Raw genomic sequence first — 19,344 nt, forward strand, 5'->3', positions numbered from 1 at the left:
ATTGTTTATGGGTATAGATTTAAGCAAAGGCAGAAAAGGCACTGCTAACAAAACACATGCGTTACAACCTAATTTTTATATTTCAAATAGATCTCCTCCTCTGAAAATTAAAAGTGCTTTTGATCTGAAATCAAAGATATGGGACAAGTGACATTAACACTCTCAGAGTTCATACTTAAACAATCTCAGATTGCATCCTGCCCGTCCTGCCGAGACCAAAGTTAGTTCTCTGGTGAACCAAGAGGAGGCACCGCTAACAAGCTGTCACAGAGCTCACTTCACTGCCAACAACGCGGACCAGTTTTCCCAGAGACGTTAAAGGGTAAAGCATCTTACTCTTTACGTATGTCTTCAATACTGTGCTCTTACCTTCTGAATTTCTCGGATCCAGCGGTTAACTCCCGATTGTAGCTGATTGAGAAAAGTTGGGTCTTCAACCTTATCTCCAAAGTCTGTAACTTTTGGCTTTTCTCCACGTTCGTAACACTGTTTTGCCACATTTGTGATAATTGGATGGATGGGTAGGCTGATCTCTGGAATCTCAATATTTTGCTGTAGGTGAAGGAGTCCCATCTCAAGTTCTGCGATCTTTTTTTCAACCGAGGGAGCCATCTTATCGCCATCCCTAAAAAGATACGAAACACCTCTAAGTTTACCGTCCACTGGGTCTCCAAAGAGATTCTATTATTTCAGGTTTGTCAAATATTAACAGTATATGTATTTATTAATGCAAAGGATTTGAGTCCTCCTGGTTTACTAGCTACACCCTCCCCAGGCCCTCTTTTTACATCATCTCCCATAATGTCTTGTGAATATTAAATGAAATTCGACATTTAGGCTAAGGAAAATGGCTTTTACCTGTCTGCCTTTCCAGACTCTCTGATGTAGGACTTAAAGAAAGGAGCCACTGCGTTGCTGATGAAAGAATGCAACGTTTCATACGGCGAGTCTTCACTGAGAGTGAGGACTCGGAGCTGAGAAGACACTGGCTTGTCTGCATCGATTACTGGAGTCCGTTTAATGAATGCCAAGCTAAAAAGACAGCAAAGGAAGAAATTAGAGAGTCTCATTCCTAATCAGCATCAATAAGTGTAGCCCTCTTTGTGTTATATTCAAATGAAGAATTCCTATGAATGTCTTAATTTAAAAACCAAATTCAGAATAGTTCAAACAACTGCTTTTCTAATAGTGAGATGTATTGCTGATCTTTTTCTAGTCACTAATGCGAGAACCAGTGAATTAAGATCATGATTACAGCATGTGGCCGTGAAGCCAGGCAAAGGTAGCTTGTTCCACAGCTGAGTTCAGTGCACGACCTTGGGCTCACTAAGACTAGCTTGGACTAGCAACTGTAAGTTACAAGCCATTACGTACTTAAACCTGACTTGATACTAATTTGCACCACTCATTTGCGGCACTAAGGTACAGATCAGCCTGAATAAACAAGTGTCACCCACAGGTTAAAGGGACAAGAGGGCACTCCAGGCCCCCACAACCTGGCCTAGGGTGACTCTCCCAGTTCCAGCTGCTGCTGTGCACCATCCTTCCCACCCAGAGACACCACCTAAACCAGACGTCCATTCCCTAACCACGCCATGTGCTTTCGCTAAGGAAATGTATTTTCACCTGTGGACGTTGGAGGTAACCCTCAAAGCCCCATTCCAGCACAGCCTCTTCCACAGGGCCTTTCCTAATTAGAGCCGACCTCTCTGCTCCCCTCGTCTGCGATAGCTTGCACCCTGAGATTTCTCGTCCAGTATTACAGTTGGCTGGGTACCTGTCACTCTCCTCCCAAACGATCACAAGCTTGCTGACAACAGGAATCAGGTCTTACTTCTTTGCATTCCACTCTGCACTTACCGCCACACCTTGTACGTAACAGGTGCTCAAAGTTAGCTGAATTAATGGCTTCAAGAAAATTAATAACATTTGTATTTTCTAGCCTCTAGGTCAGTACTTTATATGCAACACTTCGTATTATCCTACAAGTCAAGGGCCTTCCCGATGTGATACACTGAGAAACAACAAAGTCACACTAGTATTCCTGCCAGAAAAGTGTACCCTGCATCTAACCGTGAGGAAGCATCAGACAGACTCAGCTGAGGGATGGTCCATAAAACCATCTGCCTGTGTTTGTCCCAAGCTTTGATGTCATGAAAGGCACTGATTAAAGGTGGCTGCAGATTAAAGGTGAGCAAAGAGACAGGGAAATACATGCAACGTGAGATGATCGTTCGGATTCTGGATCAGGGGAAATTTACCTTAAAGGTCATAATCGAGAAACTTTGACTACGTACTGTGATTAGATAATACTATTATACCAACGTTACACTTCCTGAATTTGATCATTACACTGAGGTTATGAACACGAATCTTCTTGTTCTCAGGAAATACACACTGAAATATTGAGGGATGAATGGGCATGTTGTCTATATGTCCTTAGTGGTTCAAATACGAAAAAGATAATGTAAACAGGGCAAAATGTTAACAACTAGTAAATCTTGGGGTTTAGGTACTATTCATGCAACTCTTCTGTAAGCCTGAAATTATTCAAAAATAAAAAGTTTTAAGAAGTCAATGCAGGATGGATTATAACATTTATATATTTACATTTGGACATGTCTATTGGAGTATAAATTGGCACAACCTTTCTGGAAGGTGGGAAACTTAGTAACATGAGTTAAAGGCTTCAGTGATGAACCCCATCCAAACCAGGAATGCTACCCTGAGGGACGTAACCTAAGCAGAATGAGACCTGCACACCAGAATATCTACTTTTTTATCCATAATAGTGAAGTCAGGTACAGTCTGAGAACACTGTCAGATAGGTTAGGTTAAGTATTAAAAAAAAAAAAAAAAATTTTTTTTTTTTTTTTAAGAGCTCAAATATGAGACGGATGCCATGATATGGACATTGAAATAAAAATTCCTCAGGATTGATATTAAGCACATGAAATAAAAATTAAAATACTGAAATTAAAGAGCAGAAAAAAAAATCTTCTTAAGAGTGTTTTCTGTTTTCCTAGGGTGTTAATCTGATTCGATGAAGAGTCACATTTAATTCTCACAAATTCACAATCTCAGATAACGATAGATTCACAGTACTCACCTATTGGACTTAACCCCATAATGAATGTCTATGTTGATGTTATAGGAAATGAATTCTTTTTCTTCTTCTCCTTCATCACCAACGTCCTCTACAAATAATAATAAACATTATGTCAAGTTTATATCAACATTTACCACTTTTATTTTAGCAGCTGGTTAGAGAATGCCTGACCTCACCCCACCCGCGACCTGACAGAACTTGGCTCCTACCCATTTTTTGACTGCTGACTCAGTCACTACTTGCTGTGTGACCTCGGGCAAGATGGTACCTTCTCTGTGCTCCCATTTCCTTGTCTGTAAATGGAGACAGCAGTAGGATGTCTGGGTTGCTAATGCGTGTAAAGCCCTGGAGCAGCGCCCGGCTGCCCGGAAGTACTGGGTGCTGGGTGCGTGCTATTGTCAAGTTCTCTCCCCCACCCCCGCTGTCTCATTCCCTGTGCCCCACGGAAAGCCACTCCAGTCCCCAAACGGACAAGTGCATCCTGCTCAGCTGTTTACTCAGCAGTTCCTCTACTTGGCCCACCCCCCACCCCTTCAAGGCCAGTCCCGCACAAGCTCCTACAGGAGAGCTGCTGTCACAAGCACCCGCAGCGTCACCCAGGAGCGCACCTGACTGCCCTCTGCTCCCACCAGCACTGGCCAATCACCCAGGCTGGAGTCCTGACCGCATCTTTTCCCCTCCTGTGGGATGCCCGTGTGCACACGTGGCCATTCTAAAGGCTCACTGGAATTTAATAGTAAGACAGTCTCGAGATGCCTGGAAGCTAAATAATTGAAAACCAAAAATAAAAGTAAAAAAATCATACGAATGGAAAATAACCCCAACTTCCAGTGTTCATGCACTAGATGCCTAAAGGCCCTAATCACATCCTCTTTGCAATGATGTACCAGATGAAAGATCATGCTGGCAAAAACTACGATATAAAGATGAACACAATTCTTTGACAATAGTTTGTTTTTTACAAGCTAAGTAAAGTCGCTTTTCTTCCCCTGGGCTTCAAGTTCTTGAGATGTGAAGTGGACAGTGGGGGAGGGGTGGGATACTGAATTAGGTGGTCTGTAAGGTTTCCTTAAACACCTAAACCAGGGAATCTGGGAGTATAGGGTCTGAGCAAAAGTTATTTGCTTCAGTAGTTTTAAGACGAGACAAAAAATTCACACTAAGAGTATAAAATACTAGTATATCCATCAAGAAGAAAACTCCTTCTCCAAAACACTGTTTTTGGTTCAATCTTAGAAGGTGAGGAAGGAATGAGTGGTAGAACACTCAAGTATGTCAGCTTCTAGCTGTTTTTACAAAATGACTATTTTAAAAACAATAAACTGAGCAATTGATTTTTCTAACCATTTAAATGCAGACTTCTAACATAAATCTTACTGCCGAACCCAACCACACATTGTGATTTGACTGCCAACTGTAAAATGCAAGCATATGGACAAAAACTATAGGGAACACCCCCAAATTAAAACAGCTGTCAAAGTGGTAGGATCATGAAATACTTCCTCCCTCAATTTTCTGAACTATCTGCAACACTGTTCCATGATTCATATAGAATACACGTGTCATCAAAATAACAACCAAATGATACGTTTAGGAAATAAAAGTAACAATCCCTAATCACCAAACTAAAGTAAAAACGTGGTGTGTTAACTTTGCATCATTTCTTCCCCCAGATCAGGCTTGTCTACACAAACACAACCCCCGAGTAACTGTGCAGTCAGGAGGCAGCACCTGACCATGGTATCTGCACTTCCTGATGCAAAGAGGGCGAAAGGAACCAGACACCCAGCCAGGCAATGAGTCACAGCTCTGTCCTGCCCAGTCCCTGCCAGGGAAACTGCAATGCGGTCGGTGCCGGCAAGGATAGAGAGCATAGAGAGCAGCTCAGCTCCGCTCTCGGGAAGGCACACCCAATGACATCATCTAAAGTCACAGGGAATGCAACCATGCCCCTGCTGCTTTTTAAAACTTTACCTTCTCTCGATGACACTGACTTGTGGAAGTCGTTATTAATCATCAGAGAATACATTCTAGACTCGCTTTAATGCTTATTCCCTATACAGTCAGAAACACCAAGTGAATTCTGTGTCTGACTCCCATTTATAGTTAAAGAACTGATGACATTATTTTGTAAACTGCCATCACATGATTTAACCTTGTCTCCTCTCTGTAAATTATTACATCTTCAAAATAACAGTAGTTTGACATTGTATTTCTGCAGAAACATTTTTAAAAAACTGTTCACAGAGCCTGGAGGAACCCCCAAGACTATGGCCCTAAGACACCCTTCTGACCTGGAACTGAAGCCATTCCGGGAGACCACCTTCCAGCCCAACCACAGACAGGCCCAGAAAATAAACAACACCCAGGAGGAACATGCTCCTTAGAACAATGAATTATATGAGATCAAAAGGGCAACATTTGCCCAAAAGCAAAGATGAGAAGTCTGGAAGGGGTAGAAAATCAGGATGAAAGGAAATGAAGATACTAGGACGGAAAGGGGAGAGAGCTTACACATTGCGGGGGATAAAACCAAGGTCATGGAGCATTGTATGTACGAACTATCAAATGGGAAACTAATTTGCTCTGAACGTTTTTTCACCTAATACACTATAAAATCTTTTTAACAAACATTGTTCAGGGGAGAGAGGGACTCTTGGTTGTTAGTTGTTAATAACAAAGGAGCTACCGCTCCTGTTCCATTGGGACGTTCACATGCAAGCGCCTTATGCCTGCTGTTCTGGTAATACCACTTCCAGCAAAGTTAGAATCAGGTTCCCGACGCTGATGAAGTTCCTGGCTAACACCCGATGGGCCAATGCCTGCACTGTTAATGCACCCAGCCCAGAAGGCGACGGGCCGATCCCTGAGCTGTTGTGAGCTACCCTGACACACGTTACAAGGACTGGTGGACACCTCTTTGGTTAACTTCTGAGAGTTCACTGCGTTTCTAGCGATGTTCGAAATGTCATTTAACACGAATCCATATATACTTCTACTGGAAGACTAGTTGAAGGTATTTCAAACTACTGGTGATTTCTATCACTACATTGTCAATGAGCGGAGCCTATGCCATGTTCAATGAAATACTAAAAAGATGCAAGTTCAGTTACCTTAAGAATTACAGTTGTTGTTGCTGACTCACAGCAACCCTACAGGACAGAGTAGTAACTGCCCCATAGACTCTCCTAGACTATAATCTTTACTGAAGCAGGCTGCCACATCTTTCTCTCCAAGGGCAGCCAGTGGGTTCCCACAGCTGACCTCTGAGTTAGTAGCCAAGTGCTTATCCACTGCGCCACCAGGCTCCTTAAGAGTTACGCTCCCCTGCCCCCGCCAACTTAAGTAGACTATGTTTTCACAAAATCCGATGAACCGGCCATGGGCAAATGGGCTAAAGCACAGAGATCCAGCACCAGCTCCCTGGTCTCACTCTTCCTCAGCCACACATCACAACTTGTCTCCACCTGCAGCCACAGCCACAGACCATCTTCGGCTCACACACACTTCCAAAATTACTCATTACACATTTCCTAGTTCTTTTTCTTTTTTTTCCTTTCAAAATCCAAAACATATCAATACCAAATTATTTAAGTCAATCGCTATCATATGATTCTTCCCTTTCTTCTAATGAGGTCGCTTTAGCTTTTCCCTTTCCCAACTGGGGTGAATTCTCTTGTCACCTGGGCACCCAGCCTTTCATCCTCCTGCAGAGCCCTGACGGGGTTGCCACCCCCACCCCCCTGCTCTGTGTAAGGCTAAGACCCAGGTGAGAGAGTCTGAGTTTCCTCTGCAAACTGAAGGCTTCTATCTGTAGCATGGCAAGGAGTGTGAAAGGAGAGTGACACCCCTACGATACCTGTACCTAACGTAAAGCTGGGGTTCACTCTGTATTTCCAGAAAAAGAGAGAAACTAGGACATTATTAACATCTAAGGAACTTCAGATTTAGTACTTTTTAAGGCTACTACGAATTCAAAAGGCATAACAAATATGAAAGAGACTAAAACGAACATTCCTACTTTAATGGATACCAGGGAACTGCACACAGTGATTAGTTTTTAGGGTTCAGGCCCCTCTTTCCAACTGGGTCTTAAATTCCTGGGGTTTCGGTTTCCTCAGTTGGGAGAGGTGGAGGCTGGACGGTCCCTTCTGGTGCTCCCCGCCTGACACTCTACAATGCTGACAGACACAATTCCCACCTACCTTTACTTGGCTGTTCACTGCGGGCGGGCAAGGGAAGTCTAGAAATGAACACTACACTTGTTAGGCATCATTCTGCTACATTTCTTAAACTTCCGGGAAAACTAAATCCTCAGAAAAATAATTTTTAGAACTCCCCCAAAACACTCCCGGGCAAACGTCTGCACGGCCACACCTCTAGGAAGCTGGCCACTGTGACAGCTCCAGTCTTATTCCACAGCTGGCCCCGAGCTGTCACTGTACTCAGGAAGGGAAGATAAAACCCCTCCCAACACCTCCCTTAGGAAAAAAGATCATTTCAAGCTTAAGACAAAAACAAACCTAACCCGTTGCCTTCAGTTGATTCTGACTCATAGTGACCCGATAGGACAGAATAGACCTGCCCTATAGGGATTCCAGGGAGTGGTTGGTAGGTTCAAGCTGCTGACCTTCTGGTGAGCAGCTGAGCTCTTAACCACTGCACCACCACCAGGACTACTGCTATTTTTGGTCTTAATGACAAAATTCCAAACGTAAGGCTAGGTAAGGCAAGACACCTGAGGGTACAAAAACCAGGCACACCAAGTGCCTGATCCCAGCCTGGTCCCTAAAGAGCTACCAGCTCCAGCAGCTGCACACTAAAGCAAAGGGGACCCGTTCCTACCTATACCCCCAACCTCTCACAGGCTAGAACGCAACCAAGAAATGCGCTGCAGGCAAGACAAAACAAGACAAAAACCAAACCAAACCCACTGCTCTTGAAATGCCTAGCTCAGTAATGAACAAAACGAACCCGATCTGGACATAATTCCTCAGTATACTATGAAGAAGAGTCTTCCCACAGGCCAGGAATCACGGGCAGGAGAGTCTCCCTAAAATGAGGAGCTACAAACTGAACACTGCCTCTCCTGCTAATTCTCCAGTTCTTCACTAGCAAAACAGGCTGTTACATTCATGACCTTTATTCTGCATTTTACGAATGCTGTATTTTAACAATGACAAACATATATGTTTAACTGGGGTAGCTTCTTTAAAAAGTATATATGGGGGACTCCATAGAGACAGCCTGTGTTGCTTCTGGGTCCCCAGTGATGTATGCATCTCCTTAATAAACTATCTCACTCTTTCTGGAAAAAAAAGAAAAAAAAGTATATATGGCTTCATATAAAAAACGCTTCTATATTCAATTGCAAGTGTTCGGGAAATTTCATGGAAAAAAGAGGGAGGGTAATAAAATAAATGCAATTTCCCCTGCTCATTAAATAATTACATGACTTCATCATCAGCGGTGGTCTTTATTCAGTTTAAACACCAGACTTGTTTGCCACTTTAATGCAAACGCATCTTTTCGCTGTATTCAGCCACTGGATGCTCCCATTTGATCAAATGTACAAACGCCAACAGTAACTCATAAAACCACACAGGAGACAGCCCTCCCACTGGGTGTCCTGGGTCTGTCACTCAGTGTATCTAAATTGTGTTACTGTAGCTGGGATGCTGAAATTAGCGTAAAATTAATGTTTAAATCTTGCTGTAGATTTTCATAAGTAAAAAATAAATTACCGACAAATTACTAAAAATACTCCAGGAATTTCTATAAATACAGGAATGAGGTAGGATTTCAATTTTAGATGATCTCATTCCTCAGTCAACTTTCAAAAGTGCAAGTCATTATGGAGCCAAGATTTGGATGTCTAGATATTCCTTTCACTGGAAGGAAGAAAATGTACCCAGAAATAAACCACAAAGACAATTTGCACTAGAAAGGAGACCATGGAAACAGCCTCCCCCCCCCCAAATTAAACTAAGTGCAATTCCAAGTTATTTGAAAAAACGTGAATTACTGAATAACAAACAACAAAACTTAAAAAATTTTTCCATAGAAATAAATTGTGACATGTCATGGGGTTAGCAACCAATGTCACAAAAGAATGTGTGTATTAACTAATGAGAAACTAATTTGTTCTGTCAACCTTCATCTAAAAAAAAAAAAAAAGACATGAAAAAAATAGTGACTCAAGGTAGAACTCACTGAGTTCAATATATAAAAATATAAATTGTGCAATAAAAATGATCAAGAATTAACCAAGGTAAAATTATTCAAAACACAATAAGTGAAAAAGAAGGTTAAAAAATATTTTCATAAAACCAAACAACGTATATGTGTTGAAAAACGACCAGAGAGACACACGGCGAATGCTGACGGTGGTGACAGCTGGGTAGAAGGGTTCCAGGTGACTGCAATTTCATTATTGTGTGTGCTCTGAATCTTCCACAATGACTGCCTCCTCTTTCAGAAAAAGGAATAAATGAGTTAAAAGCTTTTAAAAAAACAATGTGGTTTCCATGCAGGACAGCATAACCCCAAACCCTAAACATTAATGCCCTAAAAACGGCTTAGCTGCACTGAAGATCCACATGGATCTGGGAAAAATATTCTCTCACGCCTCCAGAATCAAGGATACAATGAAACATCTCCTGAGTTAGAATAGCCTTTGAAAGAAACAAACTATCAGGAAGAGACACAAGGTGTAAACTTTCTTATCCACAGAGAGAACCATGAAGTTTTTGGTGATCTCAGGCAGCTTGTAGGAAATTCTGGTGGTATAGTGGTTAAGTGCTATGGCTGCTAACTAAAAGGCTGGCAGTTCAAATCTGCCAGGTGCTCCTTGGAAACTATGGGGCAGTTTTACTCTGTCCTATAGGGTCGCTATGAGTTGGAACTGACTCGACTGCAACAGGCTTGGTTTTAGTTGGTAGGCATCTTGCTGGCAAATTATTTCTGGATAACTGCCAATCCCTCCACGCCAACATTAACATTTCTGAGGAAACCACCATGCCTGGGTTCCCAGGTGCAAGGTGCCACACCTACAGGCCCTTATCAAACATGCTCACCGCCAGGACTACAACCCCCACCCCCTCAAAAAAAACCAATATGGACTCAGTGACTCTCTAGGACAAAGTGGAACTACTGCTCCATTGGGTTTCCAAGGAGAGATTGGTGGATTCAAACTGCCAACCTTTCGGTTACTAGATGAACCTTTAACCACTGCGCCACCAGGGCTCCAGGACTAAAAACTGGTCTTAAATGGGCAACCCTCCCCAGAGGCAAGCTCCAGACTCTCAGGGTAACTCTGGGCTGCTGTTGGGAGATCCCTACCACAGTACTTAAAACACCTGGAAAATGCAAACCTTTCAGCCTAGCTCAACTAGACGCCTAATCTCAGTCGTCTCTCTTTTTTAAATCTGTATAATCAGACTAGGATATCAAAGAATGGTCACTGGGACCCTCTGGGCACTACACAGGTAGGAAGGATATGTAAGGAAAATAAGCAGTGGACTGGAAGCTGAGATGCTGAGTCCAGCCTAGGAGCCTCTGGTTTCCCCAAGATTAACAATGGGAAGATACAGCTTTCAGCAAGGATGCTGTGAGGAACCAGAGGGGACCTCGGTGAGGGTATCATCTCCCGGGCACAGTGATGCTCCGCAGGCGCCGGGCGACACTGTCATTCTAGGCCTCGGGGTGGGGGTCTGTGGGCACAGGGCTGGGTGCCCGCCCTAATGCTGCCTTGAGCTCCGACCCGCCTAGCCCTCCTCCCCGACACCGAGACCACCTAGGGGCGAGGGTGGTGCTGCCGACGGCTTCGCGAGGCGCCCCGGCACAGCCCTGCCGAGGCCGGCCTGGCATGGACACGAACCTAAACCGAGAAGCTCACGTGACATTTGAGGCAGGGATGCGGCCTCCGCCCGCGCTCAGCCCGGGAGACGGTGTCTCCACCCAACTCGGCCATCTTGAGAGGCCCGTGCAGACAAAGCCATCCCATTGTTTTGGGTGATGGAAAGAGAGGGGCACCCTCATCAGTCCCCGCGGCCCTGGAGGGGACAGCCCCCGGGGACCCGGCCCGGGCAGGGGATGTGGCGAGAGAGCCCCGGGCGGGGCATCGGCTGCCATGGGGGGGCCCTGCCAGCCCTGCCCTCCGCAGGGATCCTTTCCGGGGCGTCTGCGGCCGTGGGGAGGACCCTTCCTATGTGTGTCTGCGGCCGTGGGGGGGGGGGCCTTCCTGGGTGTGTCTGATGCTGTGGGGGACCCCAAGCCGTGACCTCCGCAGGAACCCTTCTCGGGGGGTGTCTGAGACTGTGGGGTACCTAGCCGGCCCTGCTCTACGTGCGGACCCTTCTCAGGGTGCCTGCGGCCGGGAGGACCCTTCCTGGGTGTCTGCGGCCGGGAGGACCCTTCCTGGGTGTCTGCGGCCGGGAGGACCCTTCCTGGGTGTCTGAGGCCGGGGGACCCTTCCTGGGGGCCCTGCCCTCCGTGGGGGCCCTCCCCCGGGTGTCTGCGGCCGGGGGACCCTTCCTGGGGGCCCTGCCCTCCGTGGGGGCCCTCCCCCGGGTGTCTGCGGCCGGGGGACCCTTCCTGGGGGCCCTGCCCTCCGTGGGGGCCCTCCCCCGGTGTCCGCGGCCGGGGGTCTCTCCTGGGGGGCCCTGCCCTCCGTGGGGGCCCTCCCCCGGTGTCCGCGGCCCGGCTGCCCCGCCCCGGCCCGGCACCTTTGAGCGTGGAGCGCTCCACCAGGACCGTGTGGACCTGCGGGTCCGACAGGAACTTGCGCATCTGCTCCAGGGCGCTCTTCTCCTCCAGCGCCGCCTCGAGCGCCGCCGGGGCCTCGCCGCCGTCCTCCAGCAGCAGCGGCACCAGCTTCCGCAGGTGCTTCTGCAGCACCGACACGTCGGCCACATTCTGCACGGCCGACACCTCCAGGCCGGCCGAGCCGTCCTCGCCGCCGCCGCCGCCGGGCTCCGACATGGCGCCGCTCGGGGGCCGCGACTCCGCGAGACACGGAGGGAAACGGGCGCGGAAGCCTCGCCGTCCGCTACCCGCGGCCGACTGAGGGAGTGGCGCCGGCTCCGCCCTAAAGGCCGCCGCCGGCTCCGCCCCGCCGCCGGCCGCACCACCGGCGCCCGCGCGCGGTATGCGTCACCACGTCGCGCAAGCGCGGGCCGGTGACGCCACCGCGTGGCCTGCTGGGACTTGTAGTCCCAGCGCTGGGCGGGGCCCGCTCGGTTTCCGCACTGAGAGCCCAGAAGACCGAACTTGGCACCCAGGTGACTGCGGGCGATCAGGGACCTCGTCTGTCTTGTTCACTGCTGTGGCCGCAGCGAACAGCACAGTGCCGACACTCCAGAAATACTGAGTGAGCTAATGTTTATTGAGCATTTAGCTTGTACTGGGCATTATTCTAAGCACCTAACCTTGAGTGAATGAGTGAACGAATGAATGACTACATGCATGAATGACTACAGTGTGCTCACTGTTAAGGACTAAAATACAACCACTTAATATAAATATATCATAAATATAAATTTGTTATTAGATACACATAGAGGAAGTGAAGACTTTTTCAGGACAGTCACATAACTAGGCTGGAAAGGGACATTCCCAGCGGAGAAAGTAGGCTCTACAATGACAGAGGGGCCTGAAGCTTGTGGCTGGAGTACTGACTGCACAGGTAATGTAAGGTGAGCCAGGAGATGATGCCTGAAAGGTTGGGATGACACTGTGATAGGCCCTAATGATGAGAACCATTCTCCACAAGGATGCTGTGAAGACCAAGAGGAAGACCTGGGACAGTCGTGTCATTCCAGGCCTCCTAGACACAGAGACCACTTAAGGGCAAGAATCCCAGCTGCCCACGTTTGTAATTAGAGATGGCAGTTCTAAAGAGGAGTAACTGGACTTTGAAGTTCCAACTCCTAACTTGCTTCTTAGACTGGACAGATGGAGGATGAGAAGCCAAAAGGGTTTGCTTACATCAAAGTGGGCAGTCAGAGAGCTGAGGCCTGGTTGGTGGAATCGTGATGGGATGATTTGATGTCCTTAAAGCATCTTTGGAAAACTGTGAAATATGCAAAATGCTCACTCCTTGCTCATTTTTTTTTTTTTTAGGCTCTAGAGTAGTACCCCATCCTCCTGCCCTCCTTCAGCCCTCAGGCCACCCTTGTATGATGTGCCCACTTTGTTCTAAAGCATCTTCCAGGAAAAAATAAAGCAACGGCACTAAGTTTGTGCTCTGAGCGTAATAGAAATGAATAAGAATAACGCCACCAACCGCTATAGCTGAGCACTCACTGCATGTGGGGCACTAGGCTAAGGGCTTTGGCGTAGGAACAGGGACAAAGAGGGCAATCCATTAGGTACAGGTCAGTAAACTCTGAACTAGCTACACACCATCTGAGACCCAGAAGCCCACGCAGGGACCTGGCAGCTGGAGAAGCTGCATGCAGGCTGCACCGTGAGTCAGCACCAGCCAGGAGACGCAGCCTCTGGGACATCGAGGGACTCATCTGCAGCCTGGCCCCAAGCCAGCCCAGAGCAGCAGGCTCTGGGTTTGCAAGCCTGTAGGAGAGGCTCAAAATTCGAAGCATTTGCTATTTCTAAGGAGGTGGAAGTGTAAGAGCCTGAACAATCAACCTGCAAGGATTCATACATTAACGAACCGTGCTGCACTTCTGCTTTCCAAAGATGTTTGTTACGTTGAATTTAAAAATAAGCATGACAAGCACTGACTGAGTGCCTACAAGGCAAGGTGCTGAGTGCATCTTGGACTCAGCAGGTGCCTGCCTGGCTAGACCACCGGGGCGTTGCAGGGTGAGGGGTGCTTCCTGAGAGGGGCCCTTTCAGGCTCCTTGTGCAGGAAACTGCCACTGCCATTCCCCCAAGCTGACCCTGGGTGTGTGTGGAGGGGGGGAGGGGACAACCCAACCTGGCCCCTCCCACACTCTTGCTATGTTGGCATCTCTGCTTTCTCTTGTCCACAGTAAAAACCAGTTGCCTTCCAGACTCATGGCGACTCCATGTGCATCAGAGCAGGACAGTGCTCCATAGGGTTTTCAATGACTGTTTTTTTGGAAGTAGGTCACCAGGCCTTTCTTCCTAGGCTCCTCTGGGTGGACTCTAACCTTCCACCTTCTGGTTAGCAGCCCAGTACATTAGCCATTTGCACCATGCAGGAACTCGGTTGTCCATAGCTGAATCTGCTTTCAGTTGGCAGTGGGCAGGGGGTGTGAGAGAGAGGGTTCATTACGGGTTGATGGGGGATGAGAGTGGCACCCGGGTATTTTATCAGAAACTGGGGGCCATCTCTCTAAGCGGATGAGACTGTGTCCATTCCCCTCCATGCCCCGTCTCTGAAAGACCTCGTTTGTGGCTCCTTAACTCCAAACTGGGTCAGCCTCTCCCCCTTCCAACCCTTGGGCAGCCCAGCCCCTCAGTGGACCTCTGGCTAGCCCAGCACCTCCAGGGCTCCGTCTCCAGTTTCCCCTCTTCTCCTGGACATCCACGTTGTACCCTCAGCTCGTTCATCCGGCTGGGGCTAGGGAAGCCTCTCATCTGGACTCCCAGCGCGACGCCGGCCAGTGGTGCGCGCAGGCCCCCTCGCGGCTCTGAGCCCTGGTCCAGCGGCCCGGCGCACTGGAGGGCCCGGTTGGCCCTCGACGCCCCGAGCGGCAGGGCGCCTTCTGGGGACGCCCTTCCCAGGGCTCGGGCTCGGTCCAGCGAGCTCGGGGTGAAGCTTGAACCAAGCCCAGGCCCTGGAGTTTCGCGTGGGCGCCGTTTGAGAGTGAGGTGTCGTGAGCACATCTCAGGGACAGTCTCCGCGCGCCCTCTAGAGGTGCGCACTGGAATCCCCTGCAGGGAGTTCCCCGCAGCCCATCCATCCCCTCGGCTCACGTTCCCAAGGTCACCTGGGTCACTTGTCCAGGGTCCCAGAGCGAGTCATGGCAGTGACTATCCGGAGAGCCCCAGCCCGCGGGTCAGCCCGTATCCCACAGCTCATCGGGGAGACGTTGGAGAAGGTCGTCTCTACGCAGAGGATCTGGCTCTCCTGACTGCTGCGTTGGCCGTGGCTGCGCTCCAGCCCTCTGAAAGCACGCTGTCCTGGGCCAGCAGAGTCGCAGCCAGGCCGCTCCTGTCTGGGAGTGCCCCGCCCTCCTCCTCCTAAAAACCTGTGTCCTCAGCCAGACCGTAGCGCCCTTTGAGCGCTGGGCCCCACCTCTCTACTGACCTTGCTTCTGCAATTCTCCCCTCACTCCGGAATGTTCTCTCTCTCTTGAATTCCCCCTACAGGATCCAACCTACTCTAAAAAAGAAATAACAAGAATAGTAATAATAACCCTGTTACACCCCTTCCCAACACCTCTCCACCTTTTCACTGCCTTTGCAAAATTCCTTGGAAAAAAGTGTCCACAGGCATGCCCCACGCCCATGCCCCCACTCTGCTTGGACATACAGGTCAGGCTTCCTCCCATACCCCATTGCCACTGAGTAGATTCAGATTCATAGTGGCCCTATAGGACAGAGTGGAACTGCCCCATAGGGTTTCCAAGGAGTGGCTGGTGGATTCAAACTGCCAACCTTTTGGTTAGCAGCCTGAGCTCTTAACCACTGTGTTGTCCACCCAATTTTCAACAGAACCCTAGCTGCAAGACAGTCTGGGAAATATAAATATACACACACATGTTGTTGTTGGTGGGTGCCCTCCAGTCAATTCCAACTCATAGCGACCCTGTGTATAACAGAACAAAACACATGTATACATATATATGTTATATATATATGTTGCTGGTAGGTGCTGGTGAGTCAATTTCAACTCATAATGATCCCATATGACAGCGTAGAACTGCCCCATAGGGCTGTAATCTTCAAGGGAGCAAAATCACCAGGTCTTTTTCCTCTGAGCTAGTGGGTGGATCCAAACCACTGACCTTTTGGCTAGCAGCCAAACACTTAACCATTGCACTACCAGGGTTCTGTGTGTGTGTTTATATATATGTATGTGTTTTTTTTTTATGTATATACATATATATATGTATATATAGAACTGCCCCATAGAGTTTCCAAGGAGTGCCTGGTGGATTCGAACTGCCGACCCTTTGGTTAGCAGCCGTAGCACTGAATCACTACACCACCAGGGTTTCCAAACACACACATAAGCATATGTATTTATATACTTACACATATATACATAAATGGCTGGGCAGTGATGGTTGTGCAATGTTGTGAATATACTAAAACCCACTGAATTGTACACTTCGAATGGTTAAAATGGTAAATTTTTTCTCAATAAAATAAAACTTTACCCACAACAACTAGATGGTGCCCAGTTACCACCACTGACTGCTCCGGCAGGGATCACAATAGATGGTCCTGGACAGAACTGGAGAAAAATGTAGAACAAAATTCAAATTCACACTCACACACAAAGACCAGGCTTGCTGGCAGACAGAGGCTAGAGAAATCCCAAAAGTCCGACACCCTTTTAACTCAATACTGAAGTCACTCCTGAGGTTCAGCCTTCAGCCAAAGATTAGAGATTAGACAGGTCTATAGGGGCAACAATAACACACATAAGGAACGTGCTTCATAGGTCAATCATGTATGTGAGATTAATGGGTACAGCAGCCCAAAAGCAAACACAAGAAGGTGGGAATGGACAGGAGAACTGGATGAATGAAAACAGGGAAGCTGGGGTGGAGAAGGGGAGGGTGTTGACACATGGTGGGGTTGGCAACCGATGTCACAAAACAATTTGTGTATTAACTGTTTAACGAGAAACTAATTTGCTCTGTAAACTTTCACCTAAATCACAATAAAATAAATGAAACTGTGGGCAGAAAAAAAATCAGTTGGAAAATTACAATTGTTCTATGATCTTCGAAACATTAAAAACTCTTACTATTGGTTATAAACAGGAAAATAAAAAAAAACACATTTATTTAATACATTCTAATTTTAAACACTAGAAACACTGAGTGTTTTATTTCTTTGTATAAAATTTGTAAAGAGTATTTTGAACGGTGCCAGACTTCTTCTCCTTGTTAACTTACAATATGGAGCATCTATTCTATGTCTTGATGAATTGATCAGCTTCCAACATTTTATCCTTTGCACTTTTAATGCCTTGCGATATCTCATTTACATCAGTAAGTACACCCCCACTGAGTTTCTCTGGCTGCATATCTGGAGTCTCTGCAATGGCAGCAGGTCAATATTTTCACGGTCAGCTATTTCTTCTATAACTTCATGTAAGTTTGATTTGAATTTTACTTCCAGCATTATCACTTTTTGTTTCTTTGCTGCACTTTCATCTTTGTTTGCCAGTTCCCTCTTTTGAGTAACTGTTTTTGTACAACGTCCTGTGTGTTTATCCCTGGGAGACAAAGAGGCAACACAACTACACACTTTGCTGTCTGTGAGTCAACTGAATAACGGAGGTACATCTGTTAGACGTGAAGTTTGTACTGGTTAATCACAGTTAATGCACTATGGTCACTGACATTTGAACTGTGCTGTTGGGAACTGGTGTAATTTCACTAAACTATGGTCACTGAAATTTGTTCATATTGGAAAGCCTGAACTGACTTTTCGTTTTGTTTTGTTTTCTTGCTCCTTCTCTGTATCCAAGCAGGAGCCAGCCTGGGCCTGTTGCCCTAGGACTGAAAGCAGGTGTCCAAGCCCTTAAGAGAAAAAAGACTATGGGGGAGGGAGGACGGGGGAGCTGGCGCCTCCTTGCAGGCAGAGAATCCTGGGGAAGCAGGGAGTGGTGAGGCACCCTGGACCACAGGAAAATTTCCCCAGGGCTAGGGCAATGGGAGGCAGCTGAAGGGTCCCAGGTTCAATACTTGGTTGGGCACCAAGGGGAAGGGACCCCAGGCAGATTTGCCAAAGAGGCCCTTGTACCCCAGCACTGCTGGGAGTCATAGGGAGGCTTGGGACCAGGAGGGAAGCAATAATCGGTGTGGACAGATGAGTAGTGGCCAGTGGGGTTTCCCACAGGACCGTCCCTGCACAAATCCTCTGCCTGCCTGACCGCTGTGGTATGGCAGCTGTGGGAGCGTGGAACGGGGCCTGGGTCAGAAATTAGGTTGTTAGAAAAAAAATGAAGAAAGCGGAATTTGCGCATGCCCAAGTGGGTTGCTGGAGAGTCAAGCCTGTCAACTTCCTCCGTCTTCCCAGCTGGACTGGAATAACTGACCACGTCACTGCCACGTGCGGCCTGTGCTAACGGCTTTACCTAACGTTCCCAGCAACAGTGTGGATAAGCTATTACCTCCACATTTTGAATATGGTTTGGAGGGAGAAATAACTTGCGCTAACAAGAGACAGAGGAGGGGCTCACACGCACAGGGAATCCACCATGCTCCCTCCCAAAGATCGACCAGACCTGCTTTCCGAGCTCCAGCTTTCTGTCTGTAAAACTGTGGTCTTGGTGCAAACGGCGATTCCGAGGGTGCTCGGGGATCTCCCACGATCCTCCCAGAAGCAGGTCCTGTGGTCATTCAAGGACAGGGCAGGGGACGAACGAGCGTGGGCTGCCTTCGAGCGGGGGCACCCTGACATCTAGTGGCTGCGCCTTGTAACTGCAGGCCCCGGTCCCGCCTCCACCAGGCAAAGGCCGCGAAACCGGTTCAGCAGGGTGGGTGCGGCCCCACGTTGCTTCCAGAACCTGAGTCCTCCCGGTTCTGGGCCTTTCCACCCTAGGTGCTGAACTGCCTGCCGCCGTAGCTGACTTTCCCTCCTCTTCAGGCTGTGAACTCCTCCAGGGCCGGGCTGGCAGGACTGGGCCAAGTGCTGAATAGGCCGAGTGATGTTTCCAAAAACCAAACCAAACCCACTACCGTCAAGTCGATTCTGACTCATAGCGACTGTTGACTCAACTTAATTCAGTAAAACCTTTCATCTCCAGATGGCTGTTAAGTGCTATGGCTGCCAACTAAGAAGTCGGCAGTTCAAATCCACCAGGCGCTCCTTGGAAACTATATGGGGCAGTTCTACTCTGTCCTATAGGGTCGCTATGAGTTGGAATCAACTCGAAGGCAGTGGGTTTGGTTTGGAGAGGGAGCTGGCAGAATTCCTCCACTCTCCTGGCTAGCTAGGCCAGAGGGAAGCTTTCATTGGCCTAGAGCTGACCGTACATATCCATCCAAAAAGTCTGCTCAGAGGGTTAAACATGCAAATATTCACTTTGAAGAAAGGACTTCCTATTTTGCTCCAAAGGACGT

At 47.9% G+C, this 19,344-nt stretch overlaps 1 protein-coding gene across 1 annotated transcript in view; it reads right to left on the reverse strand.

Annotated features, from left to right (window-relative positions):
- Positions 1-12,106, reverse strand: part of DYNC1H1 (dynein cytoplasmic 1 heavy chain 1) — a 71,398-nt gene extending 59,292 nt beyond the window's left edge. The window contains exons 1-4 of the mRNA XM_064292967.1: positions 11,836-12,106; positions 3,110-3,197; positions 859-1,032; positions 370-625 (exon numbers count right to left, since the gene is read on the reverse strand). Of these exons, the coding sequence (XP_064149037.1) occupies positions 370-625; positions 859-1,032; positions 3,110-3,197; positions 11,836-12,091 (774 nt within the window). The 5' untranslated portion in view covers positions 12,092-12,106. The remainder of the gene's footprint in view (positions 1-369; positions 626-858; positions 1,033-3,109; positions 3,198-11,835) is intronic.
- Positions 12,107-19,344: the final 7,238 nt, after the last annotated feature.

Source organism: Loxodonta africana, chromosome 10 (genome assembly GCF_030014295.1).
Source record: "Loxodonta africana isolate mLoxAfr1 chromosome 10, mLoxAfr1.hap2, whole genome shotgun sequence".
Lineage (NCBI taxonomy): Eukaryota > Metazoa > Chordata > Mammalia > Proboscidea > Elephantidae > Loxodonta > Loxodonta africana.